The sequence below is a fragment of the Delphinapterus leucas genome, chromosome 3 (assembly GCF_059928025.1).
Source record: "Delphinapterus leucas isolate spDelLeu-1000000601 "Yukka" chromosome 3, BTC_Dleu_Yukka2, whole genome shotgun sequence".
NCBI classification, from domain to species: domain Eukaryota; kingdom Metazoa; phylum Chordata; class Mammalia; order Artiodactyla; family Monodontidae; genus Delphinapterus; species Delphinapterus leucas.
Window position 1 is genome coordinate 9,191,010 of NC_143131.1, and position 25,119 is coordinate 9,216,128.

Genomic DNA, 25,119 nt, shown 5'->3' on the forward strand with positions numbered 1-25,119 from the left:
AAGATGTGGCATTGGAGGGCCCGTCCTGCAGTGCACAGCCCCCAAGTCTGTGAATAGTGAAGAAAGATTTGGAAACACAGAGCCATAAGCTGGTCTGCATAGGTAATCATCCTACTGTCTTAGCTTGTACCTGAAGGGAAGTTGTTAGAAATGTTCCAAATGTTGACAAAAATGCTAAAATTTTACATGTGGTTACACATAACAAGGTAATCCACCTTGATTAATAATTATTTTCTATTTTCTCAGTAGAATAGTTTTTGTCTGGCAGTTAACACACGTACTCTGTTATTTTTCTTCAATTTATTACATATGTAGTTTCTGTCGTAATTTTTTTAAATTTGAAGTTTGTACAGATTTCTTTTCTAAATCTGAATGAACATTAATTTTCATCCTTGACTTGATAGTGTGAATTTTGTATTCCTTTTCTTTCAAAGACACTCAAATTACATAAGCTTCAGATGCTTTAAAGTGGGATCTATCCTGAATATGTCCTACAAAATGCATGTGTCACAAAGAGTTAGGTTAGAATGACTTGAAGCCCATGGAAAATGTTTCTCCCAGTTCAGAATGGAGCCCCTGCCGCTGTCCTGTGTACGAGTGTGACGAGTGTGTGTTCCCTTGTCTCTTCAGCAAACAGGAGCACCTCCTAGATTCAGAATGGGGACTTTCCAGCTGCCGTGCTGATCTGCAAGTGTGTGCACTTGAATCCTCCCACTGGATGGCTGTCTAGTCCTGGCTGCCCATCTGTCCTCCTGATGGGAATGTCCTGGCACCATGTTGCTTCCCCCAACCATGCTTCTCTCAGGGAAGGGCGATGCCTGGCCACCAGGGGATGCCTGTCTCAGGCATCTAGTAGCAGGAACAAGGAGGTGACAGCAGTGCTGAGGTGGGAGAGAGGAAGACGGAAGAAACTGAAGAGGAAGAGACCTGTGGACAGACCTCTGCACAGCACTTGAGTGTGGCTGTCTTCACTGCTCCCAGCTTTCTAAGGAAATGTGGCCCATGAAACTGTAATCAAACCGAGGTTTGGCCAATAATTTGAGAGGCAAGTGTCAGCAGAAAGGAAAGGTGCTTTAATCAGTAGAAAGGAAAGGCGCTGGGGAGATGGTGGACTTGTGTCCTGAGACGAACTCCGAAGATTCCGCTCAGCCAGGTTGGTTTTTAAAGGGAAAAATGGGGTGGGGTGGGGGGAGAATCTCAGTGAGCCACTGAGGCAGGAGGTTGGGTTCTGCATCTCCACTGCGTGCAGACCGGCTGACTCTTTCTCCAGACATTATCCTGCCCAAGTGATCTGCCTGCAGGACTGCTTAGCAGGGCCTACTGGGGGTAGAGAGCTAATCTTACTTCTTTTTATCTAGGAAAAGTATCAACAGGTTAGACAAGACATGGTGAGCATTCAGGAGATCATAAGTCAAGAGTTAGTTTCAGTTGCTTAGTGATCTCACTCTTATAATTAGGTTCTTTTAAGGTTAGAGGGGAAGAGAAATGGGCAAACAGGAAAGGGGCAACAGAGCTGCTTTCAAAACCACCACTGTGACGAAAAATTCACCCTCTGGCAAAGGCCACGGCAAACACCTGACAAATATCGTGGAGCGCACATGCATTAAGATTGAAAAATAATATGAATTTGATTTGAATTCATTTGAATCATATGAATTTGAAAAATAATATGAATTTATTATTCATACAAGATGCAGAGGTTTGGGTTATAGTTCAGCAAAGTTTTCTCTGTGTTTTATGGTAAGACTCATTTTCAAAATATTAATAATGGCTTTTGAAATTAGAGATGAACTTTTGCACTTCCTGTGTACTCAATGAGGGATCATTTCACAAAGGGTTATTACTTTTTGACTTTGTTTCCTCTGTTACACTTTTAGTAACTGGTCTAAGGAGCTCTGAACTGCCCAGAACTATCAAATGTTTATCAAATGTGTTCCTGTTGTTTTCAGATCTGGTTCTGATTGTGATCGCAGGGGTTTGGGTGAGGGCTTCATATACTCCAGAGGAAAATGTACGTCAAGCCGATTAATGAGAGAAAGGCCATTTCAGACATCACTTTCTGTTTGATTTTATAAACAAACTCCTTTAAAGAAGTAAACTAAGTATAAACAAGTGCAATTCCAGAAAATAAACATAGTTTCAGATACTATTTTAAGGAAAATTTCTTCTTACATTAATTCCCTACAGTTGTGCAGTCAATACATTCAATCATCCCTACTATTCTTCACAAGCTGGGCTCAAGGAGGAGCTTTAAATGGAAATTTACATTGTATATTTCAAATATGTCCAGAAAGGGATTTTAAACATTTCAATTGTATTTGTTAAGAGTGAATGAAGTAGATTCTAAAAAGAGGAGGTGGATACATGAGCATGGGGTGGAAATGTCTAAATATTAGAGTACATCACTGTAAATACAAAGATTCAGAAAAAACATCACAAGGAAGAGAATTGTGGTACCGCATTTATTCCACTCATTTTCTAAACTAACAGTCAAATGTAGGTTCTTCATGGAATGCTTTAAGATTTTAATATTTCATCTAATACAGATACTCAGAATCCAAACTGATTTGGTCTGAGATGGGGTCTGGGTGACATATATTTGTTTAAAGTCCCCAGATAATACTAATATGCAGCCAGAACTAATAATCTCCTGGATTGTCAGCCTGCCTAATCGGGAAAAACAGACCTCCCCAAAAGTCTGTAGGAAATTATTCTTCTGCCCTTTTAGCACTAAAGGACAGCCAACCTTCCAAAAGCAGAGAAGTCTTTTAATGTGTAGTCAGCCTGGATCATCTGGGTAAAGACAGATTTTAAAAATTAATATTTCATTAGTTGGGGTTAAAAGTAGTTTAATCATTACCACATGCGTCACTAGTTTATATTTTTGTATAGCTTTATTTTATTATGTTAATATTTGTATCCATATTAAATGGGCCTTTCAGCTTTGTGCTAACTGGAGATTATATATATGTGGAATTATACACAGGTATGTTTATATTTACATGAATGTGAGTATATATTAGACGTATATATGTGTGTGTGTGTGTGTATATATATATACGTATACATATGGAGAGAGAGAAGGAGATTTAATGGGATCATGAATACTGAAATACATCTTTCAGGCATCTTCTAGCTGTGTTCATGCTAATAGCAGTTCATTGTAGAGAAACCTTGTTTTATGCAAGGAAGAATGAAATATGGTGTGCTGTGGAGAAGGCGAGTTTAATATAACAGCAAACCGATCATCAGCAGAACAGGTTACCAACTCCTTGTAAATGAAAAACCTGATCGATTTTCCTTGGCACACACTTCTTATTGCCCATAGAAATACTTGTAAAAGTTGTCCACGGCGTCACAAAATCATCACAAAGCTGGTTGGTCCTGTCTTGGCCTCCACACAAGAGGCTATGGCATCTGATCACACAGGAGCGTGATATGGGGCTCTCCCCAGAGGTCGTCTGCAGTCTCAGTCCAATGAAACGTTATCCTTCAAGTAGTGATCGTGCCTCAGCACATCTGGGGACACAGGGGCCACTGAGGCTACGCAAAGAAAAATGCCACTAAATTGTTTCCTAAGTGGTGGAATTTATTTCAATGCTAACTTACAATGGAATGAGACAAACTATTTACATAAAGCTTAAGTACAAAAAATATAATACATTTTTTACTGTACATAATCAGGATTCTCTTATTTTGTCCCCCAAATGTTGGCAGATAGAGATGAAGAGGGGGCTGGTATGGAAGGAAGCTTGGGGGACTGTTGGCAATACTCGGGATCATCCTTCATGAATCTATTGTTTATAAGAGATGCAGAGGTTTGGGTTATAGAACCTGGCAACTCGCCAAGAGCAGGGAGTGAGCGGGACACTTTCACTTCGGGGATACCAGCTCAAAAATATGCCTGTTTTCCTCTGAGTTGAGGCTGGGAGCCCATGAGAGTTGGTTTCTGCTGACTGGTTGGGAGACACCTGCCCGCCACTTCCCCAAACTTATGACATTGATCCAGGGCAGCGGGCAATGGGCACCCTGCCTGCACTGCCTCAGCTGGTGTCTTAAACTGATTTTGAAAACAGTGTATCTACCAGGTGTCATTAAACAACTTTTGTAGATATAGACCTGGACAGCTCTCAAGTGAGCATTTAAGACCAGTGAATTGATAAACGGAAAAAAATGAAGACCACTGGAAATCAGTATTACACATTTTTAACAACAAGGTTTCCAGTGAAACCTTGAAAGTCAAATGTAAGGGCTGAAAAACCCCCATCCCCCATTGGTCCTGAGGGGGAATACCCAGAAATCCACAAGCATTCCAACAGGGCAACCAAAGCTCTGTTTTTCTCATTCCAATAAAGGGGAGACAGTGCTACCTCATTCTAAGAAAGCTCCATTATGATTAATATATATGGTCTTTTAAAAATTAATTTCAAGATCAGTAACTTTCTGTAAGTTTACCAAGGGGTCAAGGTGGCTTCGGGAGAAGGTTCCATGAAAAAAAAAAAAATGAAATAATCCCAAATAAGTTTATTTTGTATCACAAAACAGAAACAGCAAATTAACACAGAATGAGGCATTTAACATTTCATAACATCTTCAAAAGTCACATCAAGTGGCAAAACACACAAATTTAGTTACACACTTTTGAAGAATCCTACATTGGATTTTGTGCACTTCCCTTGCAGACAGTGTAGAATTTTGGTGGTGGATGTAGGTGCTTGTGTTGAAGGTTCATAGTGTGCTTTCTCCCAAAGTGCAAAAGTTCAAGTCTGATTTTGGCCAACAGTCATGGTACAGGGGAAAAGGAATCAAATTTAGCAGAGGAAACACTGTTAACTTTCTTAACCCAGACTAAGAATGAAAACTTTGTGAACTTATGAAGCAAGTTTGACATTGAGTTCAAACAAACAGCAGGTAATATTCTAGCTGGCTCTCATTCCACTCACCATATCTGTGCCAGTCATCACCAGCCTACGTCTGATTTTCCTGTATCTACAGACTTGCCTGAAGACAGACAGTAACAAAACCCTCTAACTTCTATAGGCATCCCATTGACATTCCCACTACAGAACGAACGTTAAGGTGTTTTTTGGAAAATGTAAAATTAACGTGATGTCAGTTTCTGGAAGGCTGGGTTCACCTAAATTCTGAACACATCGTGGCACCCATTCTGGCATCATAGCCGCAGTGTGGGTGGAAATCACATCTGACGATGATGTGCTTCTTGTTCATTTTCTATTCCTGAGTTCAAAGAGGCATATAAGAATGATTTTCTTCAAAGTATAGCCAATCAGTCCTCTGCTTTCAACCAATAATATCCAGATGAAATGATAAATCATTATCTTAAACAAGGCACTGGCCACTTTTAATAGGAAATTAAACCATCTGCACTTACTAATCAGGCTCTTTCTTAGTGACATGTTAGGGGGATAGTTTGGATTTTCTGGAATCCAGATTTTGCTCTCCAGCTTGTATTTATCTAAAATGGGGATCATTTTGAACTATAATATTTGGGCCATTTTTGGCATTAAGTTGCCAAAAATCTGAGAAAGTACAGGATCGTGTTTGAACTGCTGGCTCCAGATTTCTGACTGATATGCAAGAGGTGGAATGAATTCTATTGCCCATCCAACACGTTAGTTTAAGAAATACCATAGAGTGGTTTTCTATCTCAATTTTTCTCCCTTCTGGTCTTAAAGTATATTTCACTAGTTACTGTCATCATGGCAACAAAGTAAAACATGTTTGCCTGAATGAGAATTGGTACTGAATCATGGGAAATAAGCTTGGTAGCTTTTTTTCTTTTCTATGGCAAAACTAATATGGTCTTCTGAAAATACTATATGAGACACCTTTCACTAGGAACAGTACATTCATGTCAGGCTCTGATTTTGGTTTTGATGATGCTCTTAGACCCTTTGCAATGTGAACTTACATTTTCAAAAGAGAACAGGTCGCCATTCTTAACACTTCTGAAACATGTACCAAATTTTTGATGATGCAACATATGATCATTAAAAAAATCCCACTTTGATCCATCTGCTACAAAAATATCTATAACACATCTTTAACATAAAACCATAAAAAAGATTATGGAATAGTCATTTTAAAAATCCCTGCCAATGGTCCAACTTTACGTCTTGTTCATTACTTTTCAATTTCCAAAAGAGAAAATAAGCAAGGATGAAAGCAATATATTTTCTTGTGTTTTATCAGGTTATCAAAATGGATAACCAGAATGCATTGGTTCTGTATTTATAGAGTTACAAAACATCTTTAAATCAACTAATATTAATGACTTCAATAGGAGAGAACAGCAGAAATAAATTCCACAATGGCCACTGGTCTCCAAATATTTTATCTTACATGGTAATACACTTGAAATATTTGGCATTCCCTTTTGTACATTTCTCAGGCCAAGATGAATGTTCTCCCACTTCACACCCATTGATCAGAATGGCTTTCTAGTGTCTGATAATAGTTAAGGATAGGTAATCAGAGTTAAACAATTTTGGTAATGTCATGTCAACATGAATCACCAAGCCAACCTAAATTACCATGAAATGATAGAAACAGTAGAAGGAATAAATGCGCTGGGCATGGCCAATGAGATCTGTGTACTCCAATTTGCATCATCTTAAAAAATAAGAGCAGAGAGCTTGCATATGAGTAGATTTAAGGTTGGTGTTTTAATTCCCTGCCTTCACGGACAAGGATTATTGGAGCTGTGGGATTTAAGCACAGCCCTGCCACATGGAGAGCAGCAGCTTGGAGTCAGACTCAGTGCTTGGCATCCACTACTGCTACCCTACCTGTTGCCTCTGGATAGATGTTCCAGAGTCACTTTTTGAAACAGAAAGACAGAATTAAATATAGTTACCCCAAAATGCCACACATAAGAAAACTCCACTGAAATATAAAAGACACCCTGGGGCTAAGGAAAGTTGATGCCCGCAGGGCTAAGTCAATGCTGAAAGTGGTTTGACAGTGTTGGGGTAATGGACATGATTGATTCTAAAAGTGAGGGAAATCTCATAAAGGGGCACTGGGATATTTGTAAATTCAGACACTAAGGAGGCTGCACCTCCAATGTGCATTAAGGACGTGTTTACACAAAATGACTAGCTGAACGCAGACCTGATATATCTTTTAATAAAATCTCCTTTGATCTGTGGTTACACAAACAGCATCCCTTCAGGTAGCCCCTGGGATTCCCCTGCTGAGACTTTGTCCATAACTTGAAAGGCATCTGACTCACGAACTCTACCACAGTCTCCAGTGGGAACTCTCACCACACAGGCTTTGATTCTCATTAATTTCACCCTTTTGCAAAGAAATAAGGAAATAGAGGCACCTTCGCCTGCACTCTGGGCAGTTGATCCTGCAAGATCCAGGGATCAGCCCACAGGACTGCGCAAGCGGATCGTGGATCCCCACCTGGGAATGTCCAGGACACTCGGCTGGGAGGGACCAGGTACCCTTCTTTTCAAGGTCACCTTCTCCCACATTTGCTTCCTTTCTCTTTGCATCACTGGTGAGTCAATGGGGCCAGACCCGTGGCTCACGCCGTGCCCATGGGCTGAACCCTCCTGGGGACAGAGGCTTCTTCACGGCAGGGAGTCCTCACGTCCACTCGCCCTTTACTCCTCTCAGTTCCTTTAAAATCTCTGCCCACCCTTGACACACACAGGGAACCCTCTTTTTTCCCAGTATTAATGCCGATTCTAGTCAGAATCTACAGGCTTAGTGAAATGTCTCTGAAGGAGCAGGGAAGTTCAGAACCTCCCATAAGCGTCCAGGATCAGCAGCACAGAAACATGCCTAAAGCGAGTCAGACAACTGGGTAAGGAAACACCCAAGTCTGGGGATGCTGGGTCTTCACGCAACAGAGGCTGATCCTGTGCCCCCCAGAGCACCTCAGAATTCACAGGAGTCCATCTCATTCAGGGTGACAAAGCCCTCAGTGTCATCAAAGCCATCATCTTCAGAGCTATTTGGGGAAGGCCACCCGCTATGCAGCGAGCAGGGATTCTGTGGCACTGCAGGGTTGATATTAACAGTGACTAGTCTAGTCTAGAGAAAGCACTGAGCATGGGGAATCACTTCCAAAGAATTTAAATGTGAGATTAAAGCCAGTTTCCTAATGAAAATCAGCCAAACTTCAATTGTACCCAGAAATAACCCTAGAAATTAAACTGTGATTAATGCCATTTGATGTTAGGCTCAGAGAGATGCAATTTAAAATATTAGTCTCTATCTGTACTGCTTGTACCAGAAAGGAAGGAAGGAAGGAAGGAAGGAAAGAAGGGAGGGAGGGAAAAGATAAAGAGAATGAAGAAATCACACAGTAATTTAAAAGGTGACAAGTGTTGGCAGGAATCCCAACCATCCCAGCCTAAGGAAGAGGTGCTTTATGAAGGTTCCAGTAGAAGTGGTAGGTACCAATGTGAAAGCCCATCACATGGAGGCTTGATGAGGGCTACGGAGGGGAAGCATAAACACATAAGCAACAGCTCTACGCTGATGGGAAAACAAAAGTTATTCCATAGATGCTTAAAATACTTGGATTATAGCTAAAACTAAACAAACTGATATCCTGTTAAGTAAGAAGGCGGGGTGGAGGGAGGGAAGGAGGATGAGAGAGAGAGGAGAACAATTTTCTTTTGAACAGAGTGTCAGGGAACAAAAATGAGTGAATTTCTTTGCAGTGATAATTGTAAAGATTTATGTAATCAACAACATGAAAATTCCGTTGTAGGGAAGGGTGGTTTCCCTAGTCATTGCACAAGATTGATTAAAGACCAACTTTGATGTCATTTGGGAAGCATTTCCCATCAAGTCCAGTGATACTTTTTTGAAATATCAGTATCCTCTTTCCTAGGGGAAAGAGAATGAACTTCTAAGCTTTGAAAATATTGCGGGGGAGGAATTAAAAAAACGGCTAAAATACGCTACACAAATGAGGACATTTTTCTTATAGGAAAGTGATGAGACAGGTTGAAGCATCCAATGAAAATCCAACCCAAGGAAAATTAGAAAACTATCTGGCTAAATTTCACTTCCTAAGTGTGGACTTTGCATAGAAACAGCAATCTCATACAGCATACAAGGAATACGGGAGATGTAGCATGAACTTCCCACTGGAAAGACCCGGAAAATCATTCATTTGAAATCTATCAGACCTCCCAGAGCCCAACTGCAATTTAGACTTTAATTTTAGTAGAGCCGTTTCTGAAAATTTGGGCATATAAGAATATTTTGAACTCATCAACATTCATTACTAAACATAGGATCTTTCAAATCTTTAAATTGGATAGGGTGAAAACCTAACCAACCTATGTAGGCTAAAAGTCTGTGTCCCTCAATGCCCACACTGTAAGTTTTCCCAGATCTGAAGTTTCATTTATCAGTAAGAACATGTCTTTATGTCCACCCAGGCCTTTATCACGACACCCAGAGGCATAAAATGAATAATTTCAATCTTGTTCTTACTTTCAATAATTATTCAACCAACTGCCGTATGTCATGCGTCAGTTTTTTGCGAGTAATCTACCCTGTTTTTTTTTTCTCCTGGGGACCCCTCTGGATAGTATCATAACACCCTGAAATGCTTATGAATGATCGAAGCTCAGAACCATGGAATCATTAAAATCCTTACTTGCCAACACCCTGACTTCTCAAGGTACTTCTTGAAAGGCTGCTGCCCCCAGGCAGGGAGAAGTGGGAGTGGATGGATGGCAAAGCAGCACTGAGATCAAAAACAAGAGGCACCAGAGCTGAACATCTTCTCACCTGAGCTAGAGGAAGCAAATGACCGCTTGGTACTTGGGGAGCCCTTCAATATGTACAGCAACAAGCTGCACAAAGCCAGCTTTACACATCATTAATCCTCTTGGTAGGGGCTGATGGCCATACATTAGTTCTATCAGGGAGACGGAAAATAAAAAAGTTGCTTTTCATTAAATGTCAGGTTTTTCAATACTTTCTGTAACATGGAAAATAAAAAAAAGTTGTCTTCAATTATATTTCAGTCCTTTCAATACTTTCTTCATCAGTATCATGAATGTTCAAGATTTTTCTTTGCAGAGAGAGGGGAGGTGTAGAGTCTGTTATCCAAATGCTAAACAAGTGGTTATTTTACAGAGTGGTTCTTTAGGATGTTACTGTGGACCAGACAGGTGGGCCACAAGGCCGATGCGCGACAAGGAGCTCCCTGAAATGCCATGAAATCCACAAGTCAGAATAAGGCGAGCTTCATGACAGCATGTAGAACATGTTCCCCCTTCATCATGTCTGTACCTCTGCTCTTTACACTCACCTACCCCAGGGACAATACAGTAATGGCAGCAAGACCAAGGGTAGAGCATCTCACACCACATACCATCACCTTTGCAGATATAAGCCAGGTTGAATCCCTGGGTAACCTCAGGCAAGAAGCATTCCAAGTCCAAACACACACAGTATCATCCAGATTGAGAAGATGGAGATCCATGGTGAGTCATTGTATGGCCACATTCAGATTCTTCATTTTATCAATACTATAAACCGTGCAGAGGTGGGGAGGCTCTCATATAAAGTGCCTAATTTCTTGAATTAAGACATCATGAAGATTTACACTCAAGGTCAAGAAGATGTTCACATTTCTAAAGACCCCTTCCATTGTGGGTGGTACAGTTATGAAAAAGCTCAAGAAAACAACTGACTTGTTAGAAAAATGGACTGAACACAATAAAAAAACCCTGCACACCATGGCTCATTAAACAATGATCAAGAATTGTAGACCAGATTTTCACGATTAGATTTTTGTTGCTTTTAAGAATGTGTCTTTTTGGCAGCAGTGGGACACTAGTGGCTTGAAATGCACTTGAGATGTACCCAAACTCCATCTCTGAAGTCTTGGAGACATGGGCAGTCATGGAGCACAGGCCTTGAGGAACTGGGGCAGTTACAGGAAGCCAAAAATAGAAGAACTCTTAGTACTCATCATAGTTATTGAGATCTGTAAAGTAGGCATTAGAATAGGTCTTCCCAGTGAGATGTGGGTTGAAGTATTTGTTTCTTTCCTCTAAGATCAAGTTGTTTTTGTTAAATGCCTGTAAAAAATGAAATAGAAGATTTAGGAATATTCAGTAAGTAGTATTTCAGAAAGAGAATATAGTTAGGAGACAATTACAGTTGACCCTTGAACAATGCAAGTGTTAGGGGCACTGACCCTCCTCGAAGTCAAAAACCAGAGTATAACTTATAGTCTTCCCTCCAGATACGTGGTTCCTCCATATCTGATGTTCCCCTGTATCCTCAGTGCTGCATTTCAAAGGAAACCATCATAGCAGAGAGAGGGCATCAAATACTCCCTAAGAATATTAAGGAGAACCACCAACTTAACAGGAATATCAAAATTTAGGTAACTTAATGAAATACTGCCATTTGCAGCAACATGGAAGGACCTAGAGATTATCATACTGAGTGAAGTAAGTCAGACAAAGACAAATATCATATGATATCACTTATATCTGGAATCTAAGAAACAATACAAATGAACTTATTTACAAAACAGAAATAGACTCACAGACATAGAAAACAAACTTACAGTTACCAAAGAGGAAAGGTGGGGGAGGGATAAATGAGGAGTATGGGATTAATAGATACACACCATTATATATAAAATAAAAAGCAAGGATTTACTGTATAGCACAGGGAACTAGATTCAGTATCTTGTAATAACCTATAATGAAAAAGAGTCAGAAAAGAATATGTATGTATAACTGAATCACTTTGCTGTACACCAGAAACGAGCACAGTATTGTAAATCAACTATACTGCAATGGAAGGACAAAAGAGAAAAAAAAAACAAGAAAAAAAATGAAAGTAACTTAGCTCATGAGAACTCCCTGCATTCACGTGGGTGGTAGGGGAGGTTGGGTGCAGTAACAAGAGCCTGTGATGTCTTTCCAGCCACATTCCTGACCTCTTGTGTAGACACAGTAAGAACAACAGCCACTATTTGCTGGATGCTGGGCTTCATGTACCTTAGTCCATTTAAACATCACAACAATGATACAGGAGTACATAGTGTTAACCCATTTTAAAGATGGAGAAACTGAGGTTCAAAAAAGTAAGTAACTTGTACTCTGAGCCAGGACGCAAAATGCCTCAAATAAAAACCACTTTTATTTTGCCAGGCAGTGTTCAAGGCATTGTGTATAATTTACCTCACTTTATTCTCATTATCTCCAATTCACCAAGAAAAAAAATGGAGGCTCAGTTAGTATGAATACCTGGGAGAAGTCTACCTGGCTGGTAAGTGACTCATAAACCTAGATCTGTCAGGCTCACCCATTTTCCACGTTTTCTTCCTTAGAACAAGAAGGAGACTGGTCATTCACTCTAAATTTCTGGGTGAAACACTGGGTTATTAATCACCCACTCAGGAAATTTAACACAATGCATCACCTCCCCCCACCAATTGCACCAGCATCAACATTACACAGAATTGAAGAAACGTCATTATGCTTCAAAGTTATTAGAAGATAGTCTTTATAACAATGTAACAATTGTTCTCAGGATGCCATCCTGGGGATTCCTGTAATGGACCTGTACATGGACCTGTATATCTGATTGACCAAACCCCATCCTCATTTCACTGCTCAGCATGTGCAGGTCCTCAGCACGGAGCTCTTCTCTTTGGTGGGACTGCTCTTTGGGTGCTGAGGCACAGTGGAGGCAGATCTGGATGGTGACCAATCACTCGATAGCTTCCAGCATTTTATTTGTTGCCATTTCCATGTCCCATTTTTAACCTAATTCCCAATATGAGAAGCCACCTTTTCACAGGAACAGCGAAGCTTAAAAGGCATGTCAGAAAATGCTTGCTTGCTCCCTTTGTAGCTGTTGAGATGTCTGCCATGTGGCTGACAGGGTCCTGGTGCTCCGGCCGGGTGTCAGGCCTGAGCCTCGGAGGTGGGAGAGCCAATTTCAGGACACTAGACCACCAGAGACCTCCTGGCCCCACGTAATATCAATTGGTGAAAGCTCTCCCAGAGATCTTCATCTCAACGTTAAGACCCAGCTCCACTCAACGACCAGCAAGCTATAGTGCTGGACACCTTATGCCAAACAACTACCAAGACAGGAACACAACACTACCCATTAGCAGAGGAGCTACCTAAAGTCATAATAAGTTCACAGACACCCCAAAACACACCACCGGATGCGGTCCTGCCCACCAGAAAGCCAAGATCCAGCCTCATCCACCAGAACACAGGCACCAGTCCCCTTGATCAGGAAGCCTACACAAGCCACTGAACCAACCTCACCCACTGGGAGCACACACAAAAAACAATTGGAACTATGAACCTGCAGCCTGTGAAAAGGAGACCCCAAACACAGTAGGTTAAGTAAAATGAGAAGACAGAGAAACACACAGCAGATGAAGGAGCAAGGTAAAAACCCACCAGACCAAACAAATGAAGAGGAAATAGGCAGTCTACCTGAAAAAAGAATTCAGAGTAATGATAGTAAACATGATCCAAAATCTTGGAAATAAAATGGAGAATATAGAAGAAACATTTAACAAGGACCTAGAAGAACTAAAAAGCAAACAAACAATAATGAACAGCACAATAAATGAAATTAAAAATTCTCTAGAAGGAATCAATAGCAGAATAACTGAGGCAGAAGAACAGATAAGTGACCTGGAAGATAAACTAGTGTAAATAACTCCCACAGAGCAGAATAAAGAAAAAAGAATGAAAAGAATTGAGGACAGTCTCAGAGACCTCTGGGAAAACATTAAATGCACCAACATTCGAATTATAGGGGTCCCAGAAGAAGAAGAGAAAAATAAAGGGACTGAGAAAATATTTGAAGAGATTATAGTTGAAAACTTCCCTAATATGAGAAAGGAAATAGTCAATCAAGTCCAGGAAGCACAGAGAGTCCCATACAGGCTAAATCCAAGGAGAAACACGCCAAGACACATATTAATCAAAATATCAAAATTAAATACAAAGAAAAAATATTAAAAAGCAGCAAGGGAAAAGTAACAAGTAACATACAAGGGAATCCCCATAAGGTTAACAGCTGATCTTTCAGCAGAAACTCTGCAAGCCAGAAGGGAATGGCAGGACATATTTAAAGTGATGAAAGGGAAAAACCTACAACCAAGATTACTCTACCCAGCAAGGATCTCATTCAGATTCAACGAGAAATTAAAATCTTTACAGACAAGCAAAAGCTAAGAGAATTCAGCACCACCAAGCCAGCTTTACAACAAATGCTAAAGGAACTTCTCTAGGCAGGAAACACAGGAGAAGGAAAAGACCTACAAAAGCAAACCCAAAACAATTAAGAAAATGGTAATAGGAACATACATATCGATAACTACCTTAAATGTAAATGGATTAAATGCTCCAACCAAAAGACATAGACTGGCTGAATGGATACAAAAACAAGGCCTGTAAGACACTGATGAAAGAAATTAAAGATGATACAAACAGATGGAAAGTTATACCATGTTTTTGGATTGGAAGAATCAACATTGTGAAAATGACTATACTACCCAAAGCAATCTACAGATTCAATATAATCCCTTTCAAACTACCAATGGCATTTTTCACAGAACTATACCAAAAATTTCACAATTTGTATGGAAATACAAAAGAACCCAAACAGTTAAAGCAATCTTGAGAAAGAAAAACAGACCTGGAGGAAACAGACTCCCTTACTTCAGACTATACTACAAAGCTACAGTAATCAAGACAGTATGGTACTGGCACAAAATCAGAAATATAGATCAATGGAACAGGATAGAAAGCCCGGAGATAAACTCACGCACATATGGTCACCTTATCTTTGATGAAGGTAGCAAGAATATACAATGGAGGAAAGGCAGCCTCTTCAATAAGTGATGCTGGGAAAACTGGACAGCTACATGTAAAAGAATGAAATTAGAACACTCCCTAACACCATACAAAAAAATAAACTCAAAATGGATTAAAGACCTAAATGTAAGGCCAGACACTATAAAACTCTTAGGGGGAAAACATAGGGAGGACACTCTATGACATAAATCACAGCAAGATCCTTTTTGACCCACCTCCTAGAGAAATGGAAATAAAAATAAACAAATGGGACCTAATGAAACGTAAAAGCTTTTACACGGCAAAGGAAAACATAAACAAGATGAAAAGACAACCCTCAGAATGGGAGAAAATATTTGCAAATGAAGCAACTGACAAAGGATTAATCTCCAAAATATGCAAGCAGCTCATGCAGCTCCATATCCAAAAACCAAACAACAATCCCAAAATGGGCAGAAAACCTAAATAAACATTTCTCCAGAGAAGATATACAGATTGCCAACAAACACATGATAGGATGCTCAACATCACTAAACATTAGAGAAATGCAAATCAAAGCTACATTGAGGTATCACCTCACACGAGTCAGAATGGCCATCATCAAAAAATCTACAAACAATAAATGCTGGAGAGGGTATGAAGTAAAGGGAGCCCTCTTGCACTGTTGGTGGGAATGTAAATTGATGCAGCCACTATGGAGAACAGTATGGAGGGTCCTTAAAAGACTAAAAATAGAACTACCATGTGACTCAGCAACCCCAGTACTGGGCATATACCCTGAGAAAAACATAATTCAAAAAGAGTCATGTAGGGGGCTTCCCTGGTGGTGCAGTGGTTGAGAGTCCGCCTGCCGATGCAGGGGACATGGGTTCATGCCCCAGTCCGGGAAGATCCCACATGCCGCGGAGCGGCTGGGCCTGTGAGCCATGGCCGCTGAGCCTGCGCATCCGGAGCCTGTGCTCCACAACGGGAGAGGCCACAACAGTGAGAGGCCCGCGTACCACAAAAAAAAAAAAAAAAAAAAGAGTCATGTACCACAATGTTCATTGCAGCTCTATATACAATAGCCAGGACATGGAAGCAACCTACGTGTCCATCGACAGATGAATGGATAAAGAAGATGTGGCACATATATACAATGGAATATTACTCAGCCATAAAAAGAAACAAAACTGAGTTATTTGTTGTGAGGTGGATGGACCTAGAGACTGTCATACAGAGTGAAGTAAGTCACAAAGAGCAAAACAAGTACCATATGCTAACATATATATGGAATCTAAAAAAAAAAAAGGTTCTGAAGAACCTAGCGGTAGGACACGAATAAAGACGCAGATGTAGATAATGGACTTGAGGACATGGGGAGGGGGAAGGGTAAGCTGTGACAAAGTGAGAGAGTGGCATGGACATATATACACTACCAAATGTAAAATAGATAGCTAGTGGGAAGCAGCCACATAGCACAGGGAGATCAGCTCGGTGCTTTGTGACCACCTAGAGGGGGGAAATAAGGAGGGTGGGAGGGAGATGCAAGAGGGAGGAGATATGGGGATATATGTATACATATATACAATTATACCCCAATAAAGATGTTAAAAATAAATAAATAAATAAATAAGGCAGGTCATCCAAAGAATTTGAAGAATAGATACATGTAATCACTTTGCTGTACACCTGAAACTAACACAATGTTGTTAATCAGCTATGCTTCAATATAAAATAAAAATAAAAAAAAATAAGAGGAGCCACTTACCTTGTCCCCCACCCTGTCACCTATGCCACCACCACTGAGCTTTGCCATCAGGGTCCACCTGCCTTCTCTGCACACCTGGCTGCAGTGGAGGCTGCTGATCCCTTACCTTGATGGCCTCCACCGAGTCATACTTGTCCAGTTTGTTGATGTGGTTAGTTATGCTGGTGTTGAGAGGGGCGGGCGCAACGGGGTGGATGACGGTGGCATCGTGGGACTGCTGCTGGTACCGCTGGCAGTAGGTGTAGACAAGCAGCGTAAGAAGGCAGCCCAGGATGGAGCTGCTGAGCCCCACGGCGATCATGTGGAACAAGTTGAACTCTGGGAAGACAACGTCAAAAGTGAGGCCACCCTGGAAAAGGACGCGCTCCTCCCCAGCTCAGTGGGCTCAGAGGAAAAGAGAAGGACGCCATGGAAAGCTCCACACTCCTTCTAAAACTCAGGAAATCATAGGGCCTTCCTTTGAAATGTCGTGGCCGCCAAGACACTTCTCTGCAGAGAGCTCAGTGTAGTTTAAGTCAACGCTCTTATGGATTATAACCACCGTATAATATGGTGATCTTTTAAAGATCACCAAATACACTAGCAGAGACACTTTTTTCTTTAAAGGTTTGTAAGAGACCGTTCTTCTGTTTCAAGTGCAGCATGATCTGTGGTCTGGGGGGTTTCTAGTGAACATGTTTTCTGTTTTCCTGAACAGGCTGAGTCCCTGCTTGCAGCCTGGCTGTGTCCTGGGAACAAAGCAAGGATGTATCTAGTACTTCCAATCACTGCTCACCTGCAAGCCCGACTATTTCCCCCTCCTTTATCATTTCATTTTATTTAAAAATGTGTTCCGATTATATCGTTCTTATGTTTTCCATTACATTTTTTGGAATATGAAGATATACATATTGTATAACATTTGATTGCATGAAAATAAAAGTGCAAAAGGATATACAAGAATAAATCTTTTTTTCTTTCTGAGAGGAAACCACTGTCACCACCTTCTCCTGTGCTCTTCCAGAGACACTCTGCGCACTTGCATGCTATGTGTGTGTGTTGTAAACATTATCCTGGGTACCATTTTTTCACTCACATTGTATTTTGGAGACCTTTTAAAGAAAATGGCTTACTCCAAAGAAACAAAGGATTTGTGTCAAAGGAATATGATCTATTAATGGTCATGAAATGACCCTCTTTTTTTAAAGTGTTTTTTCTATCTAATAGCATCTTTAAGTAATTTTCTTTGAGTTATAAATACACAATGTTGAATAAACGAGCTGACATGGACTCATGTCTCTAAGACAGGATTGGTTTGAGTGACATCAAGGTAGCTTAACCAAGAACTGCTTAATCTCTGACAAAGAGCAACAAAAGAAAAAAAGATATTCATTGTGTGTTGGTAAAACACCTTACAATCAAAATTTTAAGCCTTTCAGGGAATAAAGACAACATCTGAGCCATGACCATGAAGCTGAGATTACTGAAAATCAGGTAAAACAAAACAGGACCTCAATTTTTCTATGCTGTGTTGGCACCGTATAGCTAACCAGTTGCCTAAGGGTTCTTGGCCATATGTCTCCACTGCACATCCTGGGGATCCGGCTTTTCTTCCAAGGTGTCCCCTCCATGCACCACCAGAGGGCTGAGTGACACCCTTGCTCTCCCTGCACCCAAATGGGACCACTGAAGATGCCTGCTGGGCACCCCTGTGGATGCCGGGTGAGACTGCTGGGCCACGTGGGGAGGTCCCCAGGGCTCTCGGGGAGAGAAGACCCGTGAGTTTGTCTACTACACCCAGGTTATGGGATGTTTTCTCCTTAAACACCTGGGATCCTCCCGAGGACTCTCTGAGCTGTCCTCGCCTCACCTGGGATCCACAGCACAGGTCGAACATCCTTCATCCGTCCCTAAACCCTCTAAGCTTCTCCCTTTAAGCTGTGCCCCTTTGCTGTTCCTGGACACTGTTTTTTGGGGCCCTGGGCCCTGGGAGGTAGATTCGCTCCAGGAGGTGGATGAACATCGCGTGGAGAGGCAGCCTCGTCCTCTGTTCTCTGTGAACCGGAACGAACGTACTCCACCCATGCTGAGACTCCAAACAGGTGACTCCTAACACGCGCCTCAGGTGTCTTCAGCACCTGGAGCTGGATAATCCAGGAGGACGTTACTAGAACATTCCACAGATATCACCCACTCCCTGACATCCACCTCAATGTTTCACTTCTTGATTATCCTGTCACTGGTTTAACAAAGTGAAAGGAATCGCTAAATCTTTGGCTGTTCCTGATTTTGTCTGAAGACTCTAGGGCTGAACCTGGGACAGCTGGATAAAGCATCCAGGGGCCATTCTACCAGCAACTGCTAGAAGCTTCTACTCTAACCCTGAAGTTGCCCTCAAGATAAGCAAGAGTGATTTCATACCTGTTGTCATCTCTCTATACTTTAGCCGTTTGGACCCCCCAGGGTCAATGCAGCATATGGATAAAAGTACTTCTGCTGCCCTGATAAAATTATATATAGAAGATGTATGGCTCTCTCCCTATGCAGGTACTTTGTTATTAGTCAAATGAATCATTCCTGCAGGTGCCTGGGGAAGGCTGGGGCCAGCTGACATCTTTATGATGATTATACAGTCTCTGTGTCTCATGCAACTAAAAATAGCTAAGTTGGAACATTTCAATAGGCCTACATTTTTTCTGCATAAGTGAAAAATCAAGCCTATTAAATCTCTTGAATCTGCTTAGCGTGACTCTTTGCTTTGAATACAATGCTTTTTGCTGTTGATTTTGGTCAGTAAAGCTAGAATAGAAACCAACTACCCAGTCGATTCAAATGGCTGATTTTCTGTGCAAAGTTTGATTCTTCTCAACAAACTGAAAAAAGCATCCCCAAACATCCTTGCTAGGTGATTGTTTTTACCTCTCAGCCCCATCTGACCTCTTACCCACCTACTCTGCTGTGTCAATGTCAGCAGCCTAAGATCTAAACGATTGGTTCTGAATATTATAGATTAATTAAAGTTTCTGTGATTGAATCAATAGCACCTCAAGGCTTGATTTGGTGCAGCCTTTGGTACAGCTGGTTCAAACACGCAGAAGCTGCATTTTAGGATGCAAGTGAGCCTACGGCATCCTGTCCTCCCGGGTGCTCAAGGCCTTGGCAGCACTCCCGTATCTGAACCCTGAGAAGGCTGGCCGAGGAAAGTGGTTTTTGAACTTGTGTTAGGCCTGGAGGGCATGCTGACTGCCCCCAGGTTCTGCCTTGACCTCCCTCAGGGCAGGAACACTCTCTACAAGCTCTGCTCCAGTGGTGACCCCAGCTGTTGTCCAAGAGTGTCGCCTGGCCGGGGCTGCTGTGGCTGCATACCCCAGATACCCTCCTCTGGGGCACTCATCACCAGGCCCCTTTTCCCGTGGTGCTCCGGGCTTAAAGCTCACGCTGGGATCCCATTGCCCAGGTCCAAAGCTGGCTTCACTTAGACTGTTTGTGTGAACCTCATCTCTCTGACCCTCATGATCCCTATTTATAAAATACAGATAAAAAGATGTGGCTGCTCTCCCTTTCCTACAATTCCCCAAACAAAAATGTCTCTGAAAACTGATTTTTCATCACTCACCTGGCAGTGAAGCCTGACCTGACCTGATCATTTGCTTCAGAACCGGGATGATTGGCAGCTTCACTTCACCTACATTTCACAGCAACGTCATTAAAGAGGTTGGTTACGGAGTGCGACCCCCCAGACCTCGCGGTGTCATACGTTGTATGACCCGTATTACCCATCTATAACCTGAAGAATGCTGACTTCCAAACCCTGCTCTAGCTCCAAGGGTTTTACGTAAAGAACAGTGGGCTGTGGCACCCACGCGAATGCTCTTTGTGAGGATGAAATAGGATACCTCTACGGTGTCTGGCACACAGTGACTGCTGACCTAAAAATACTACAGCTATAGTTCTTCTTATGTGAACCAGCCAACATTCATCTTGCAGCCGGATCCCCAAGTAGTGGCTCACTGAACTGACCCAGTCAGACACCAGACACTGCCCTTCTCAGGCACAGGGCTCTCTTGGGATATGACTTTTGGTTCCAGAGGGGCTGGGGCTGTTTGAGTCCCCACTGTAAGCTCAACACCCCTCACAAAACTGACCCAGAGCGGGTGCTCAGGAAAGATGATTGAACAAATGGATTAACAGATGGCTGACTAAACAGATAGAGCGTCACAGATAGCAGATTCTTAACCAGTGTAGTTAATAACTAGGTACATTCCTAAAACACACCGATGAAAATCCAGATTCCTTCTGAGTGTGAGAGACCAAAGCCCGTTGGGTTGAGCTGCCTGGGGCCTCCCGCTGGAATGGATTATGTTAGAAATGGTTAGGAATAGTCATCAGCTACACACATGAAGATGCTGGTCTTGTGTGTGGTTTTTGGCTCTGACACCAAAGGTGGACCAGGGCTGGGCTCTGATCAATGGACAGCCAGTCCCTCCCATCCAAACAGGATAGAACTAGATGGGAAAGTCCAAAAGCATTATGGATTTGACCCAGAGAATGTGATTTCTGTCATTCAGGGTTGCAGGAAGTTAGAAAAACATCTCTGGAGATATAGGTATAGCTTTTTGCCCATAATAAAATTCTGACATTTTATCATTTCAGCAGTTTGGAGATTTGAGGCTGGTTTCTATGGATTTGCACTATACATATAAAGAAAATGGTTGAATTCTGTTTTACTCATAGGAAATCTAACTGTAGCTAATACCCAGATCACTGGGCCATAAAACTTATGTCCACTAGACTCACCTGAAGGGCTTATTAAGCCAGAGTGCTGGGCCCCTCTCAGGGAGGTTCTGACTCTGTAGATGGTGGTGCAGCCTGAAAATCTGCATTTCTATCAAGTACCCAGGTGATACTGATGATGCTGGTCTAAGGACCCCCTGAGAACCACTGATCCAGATGTCAAATATGGATTCCTTAGCATTTCTATTGCCAAAATATAAGGTGTTTGGATTCAGGAGTTTCTCCAGTTTTATTTTATTTTTTTCTTGGCCAGTAGCTGAAACATCATATGAAACATATGGCAAGAGAAATGACTGGAAAATACCTGAAATTAATTAAGAAAAAGAACTTACCTCCACACCTTTTCTCTTCTACGCTGCTGGATCTTGCCACAGATACTTCTGGACAAACAAAGTTTAATCACAATGTATAAAGGGTGTAGGGAAGGAAGATCACATTAATGATTCATTTATGAAATGTCTAATGATTTTGAGTTTTATGTGAGTCAGTTTCCAAAAGCCTGATTAATTGTTTTTAAAAACATATTTCTTTCTTTTTTTTTTCTTAACCAACCGGAGATGTATTTGGTCAAGGTCACCTTGATTGGAAAGGGGTGAGATTCATTATTACAAAAAGAAAATGCTATGGTCCCTTGGGTTGAAACCAGGGCACTAGTTTCAAAGTAAGGCTGGCATATGGGCTGATTTTCTGTTACAATGTATTCTGCCAGCTGTGGAACCCCACAGTGTTTGTCTGTAGTATTTCTGCCTCAGATTTTTTGTCTCATCAAAGTCAGTGTTGTCACATTGCCTGGGGAGGGGGACCACTCCACCAGAGCTCAGAGGAAATTGCCAAAACAAATAACCTTCCTACTCGGAGCCCATTCATGATCTTTGCCATGGCCCATGTGAAACTGACAAGTAGGATGCCAGCAAAAGGAGAGATCCACCTAAATGTTTAAGCCCAAGGATAAACACCATTTCAAGAGTCCAGAAACACTATTCTCTCCTGTATTGATTTCTCATTCGTTAACGAGAATTAAAAATACGTCTATGGTTGAAAAGGAAACAACAATAAACACTCTTGCAGTTCTAGACCACAGAAGGTTGAGGTGCCTTTTGAGGCTGAAGCTGATAGCTTTTTCTAAAATAATATCTTTCCTTTAGTGAAGGAAAACAAGGCATTCCCTGTTATTACCTTGTAAGAGGTTAGTCTCTGCTTTTGGCCCACATCAGAGTGCTAAGGCACATGGTGGGCATATATGTAGGCCCGTGCCTACAGTGAGCATATGATGGGTGACTAGCTATCACTAATAACTAAACATCGATTTCACATGGAAAAGCCTGTAGCCAAAGGGCCAAGCCAACCTCTTCTCCAAGACGAGAGCAAGGACAGCCTCCCTTTTTCCCAAATAAACTAAGGTTGTATGAAGAGAATGGCCCTCTTTTCTCTGTGCAAACACATACGCACAACCTTGCCAAAGCATTTAACTTAATATTAAAGTAACCAAATAACCTATTTTCATTTTTTGAACAAACTATTCTGACCGTGTTATAGGCAATAAATTGTAGAAGACATTGTGCTTAAAAAAACCTTAAAACTCATGGCCTAAATTCAAGTCTACAGACGCAGTTACCTACAAATCTATAATCACCTTGAAACCACAAGAGTTGATTGAATCATCTCTGTTTTAGCAAACAGGACCTGATAGAACAGATAAAACTCCCACCTAGGAATCATTGCCTCTCAAAATATTGGAAATGATTTTGTTCGCACTAATAAGCATCTCCCCTCTTACCTGGGAGGAAATTGGAATCAAAAACACAGGGCCGGCTCTCCGTGGTGTTTCCGGAACACTGGCTGCCCACGGGGAACAGAAGAATGCACTGGCGGATGCGGACCTGGACCCCAGACACATCACACTCAGACCATTCTGACCACTCCGACCAGCTCTCTGCAGGGGCCAGAAGACAAGAGATGCGGCAACAAGACCCACTAAGATCCATCAACCTGGAAGTTGGGTCAGCTTATGTACATAACGTTTCATATGATGTTTATAGTGGGTCTGTGTATAAATAAGATGGACTCGTATCTTATGACCAGTCCAGTAAATAAAATACAAAGGAGCAAGAATAAAAGAACTCATATACCTTTGATTAGAAATAATGTGCTTAAAATACATTTTCTAAAACTCACATTACTTTAATGCTCTAAATTAACTGTATTAGACACTCCATAAGCTAATGCATGAAGCCTGGCTGTGCATGACCCTTCCTTGGCGGAGAAGAGATCATCAATGCAGACCCCATTCCTACGGGGTCATACTCAAATCCTTCTCCAGAAAATTTCTACAGGCCTCAGTGCTCAAGCAAGAGAAATGACAGTGTGTTAATGAGAAAGTCCTGGTTGTGAAAGGGGTTCAAGCTACTACAAATACTTTCTTTCCAGTTGTGAAAACAACTTTGCAGGGCCAGTACACCAAAGGCAGGCTGTACTCATGGTAGAATTCACTCTATCCCTTGTTTACTGCCACTGAAGCACATCCACACACAAGTCATCAAGGCCAAAAGATGAACTAGCTAAAGTCACTTTACCCCAAAAAGGTAGATTCGCTAAGATGTGTTAAATTCACCGGACCTACAGATGTGTGAAAAGAGAGAATTAATACTCATTTTATGTAAGGAGGTTAAAAAAAATGAACTCTCAATATTATTTATGAAATATTAATAATGTAAAATAATGTTTTTCTATGCAGCTTGGTTTTTTCCTCTTTTTAAATTAAATTTGGCAACCAAACTTGTGTTTTGATCCATTGTAAAGGGTATAATTTTCCTTAGAAACGTGTAAAGTGCCAGTTTTGGGGATGACTGAGAATCTGGTTTCTAGGCACTTTTCAGTATACATGGAACCTTCAAGGAAAGTCTGCAGGAGCTAGTTAAAAACGTGTGTGTGTGTGTGTGTGTGTTTTTCAAAGTCGAAGTTAGACTCAGAAGAGATTGTCTCATTTTCATTGCAAGTGGTCCCTACATGGCAGAAAACAAAGCTAATTCTTGGATGGGGTGGGCTGCTGCAGGGCATCCACTGGGCACATGGGCCAGCTGGCCTCGGAGCCCGGAACCCCCATGCCCACGGTCCTGGGGGGATTCCTGTGAAGCCACTTCACAAGGGCTCTCCTGCTTCCCCACCTTGATTCTAAGCAACTAAATGTCAGCTCCCATTACCAGCTTAAATATTTTAAGAATACTTGGTTATCACTGGTTTCTGTAACCAGTTCCGCAACTACAGCATGGTGAGAATGATTCCACTGCAGAACAATGTATTACGAGGTCACATCACCGGCAATAGTGTGGCATTGACGTGTTCCCCTCTTTTGGTCTTAGCGTGATGTGGTTTCATCATTTCACCATTTGTATATCAGGAGAAGGGTGAGTCTGCCCTGCTGTCTGCACGGGCCTGGCCGGGTTGCTTACCGGGGCAGGGCTGCGTGTTGCAGAGAGCCTCTTCCGTGTGCAGGCCCAGGCAGATGTCGCCTCCATAGGCGGGGGCTGGATTTGTGCACGAGCGGGTCCTCATATAATGTCCACCTCCACATGTCGCTGAGCACTTTGACCAGGAGGACCAGCAAGACCACACGCCATCCACTGGGAAGGGACACAAAGTCACACCGCTTCTGAAATCCACATCTGACCCATGCAATGTGGCTACAGAGAGAGTCTGCACTGTGCGAATGCGTTGTGCGCACCACTGACCATCACAGGA

At 41.8% G+C, this 25,119-nt stretch overlaps 1 protein-coding gene across 6 annotated transcripts in view; it reads right to left on the bottom strand.

Moving 5' to 3' along the window:
* Positions 1-4,352: 4,352 nt before the first annotated feature.
* SEMA5A (semaphorin 5A) overlaps positions 4,353-25,119 on the bottom strand; it is a 476,576-nt gene continuing 455,809 nt past the window's right edge. For 5 of the 6 annotated variants that reach the window (XM_022581376.3, XM_089908670.1, XM_089908671.1 and 2 more), the window contains 5 exons: positions 24,831-25,001; positions 23,159-23,314; positions 21,714-21,761; positions 16,715-16,926; positions 4,353-11,090 (listed from right to left, as the gene is read on the bottom strand). In XM_022581376.3, the coding sequence (XP_022437084.1) occupies positions 10,971-11,090; positions 16,715-16,926; positions 21,714-21,761; positions 23,159-23,314; positions 24,831-25,001 (707 nt within the window). In that variant the 3' untranslated portion in view covers positions 4,353-10,970. The remainder of the gene's footprint in view (positions 11,091-16,714; positions 16,927-21,713; positions 21,762-23,158; positions 23,315-24,830; positions 25,002-25,119) is intronic. The other variant, XM_089908674.1, reaches the window with a different exon arrangement.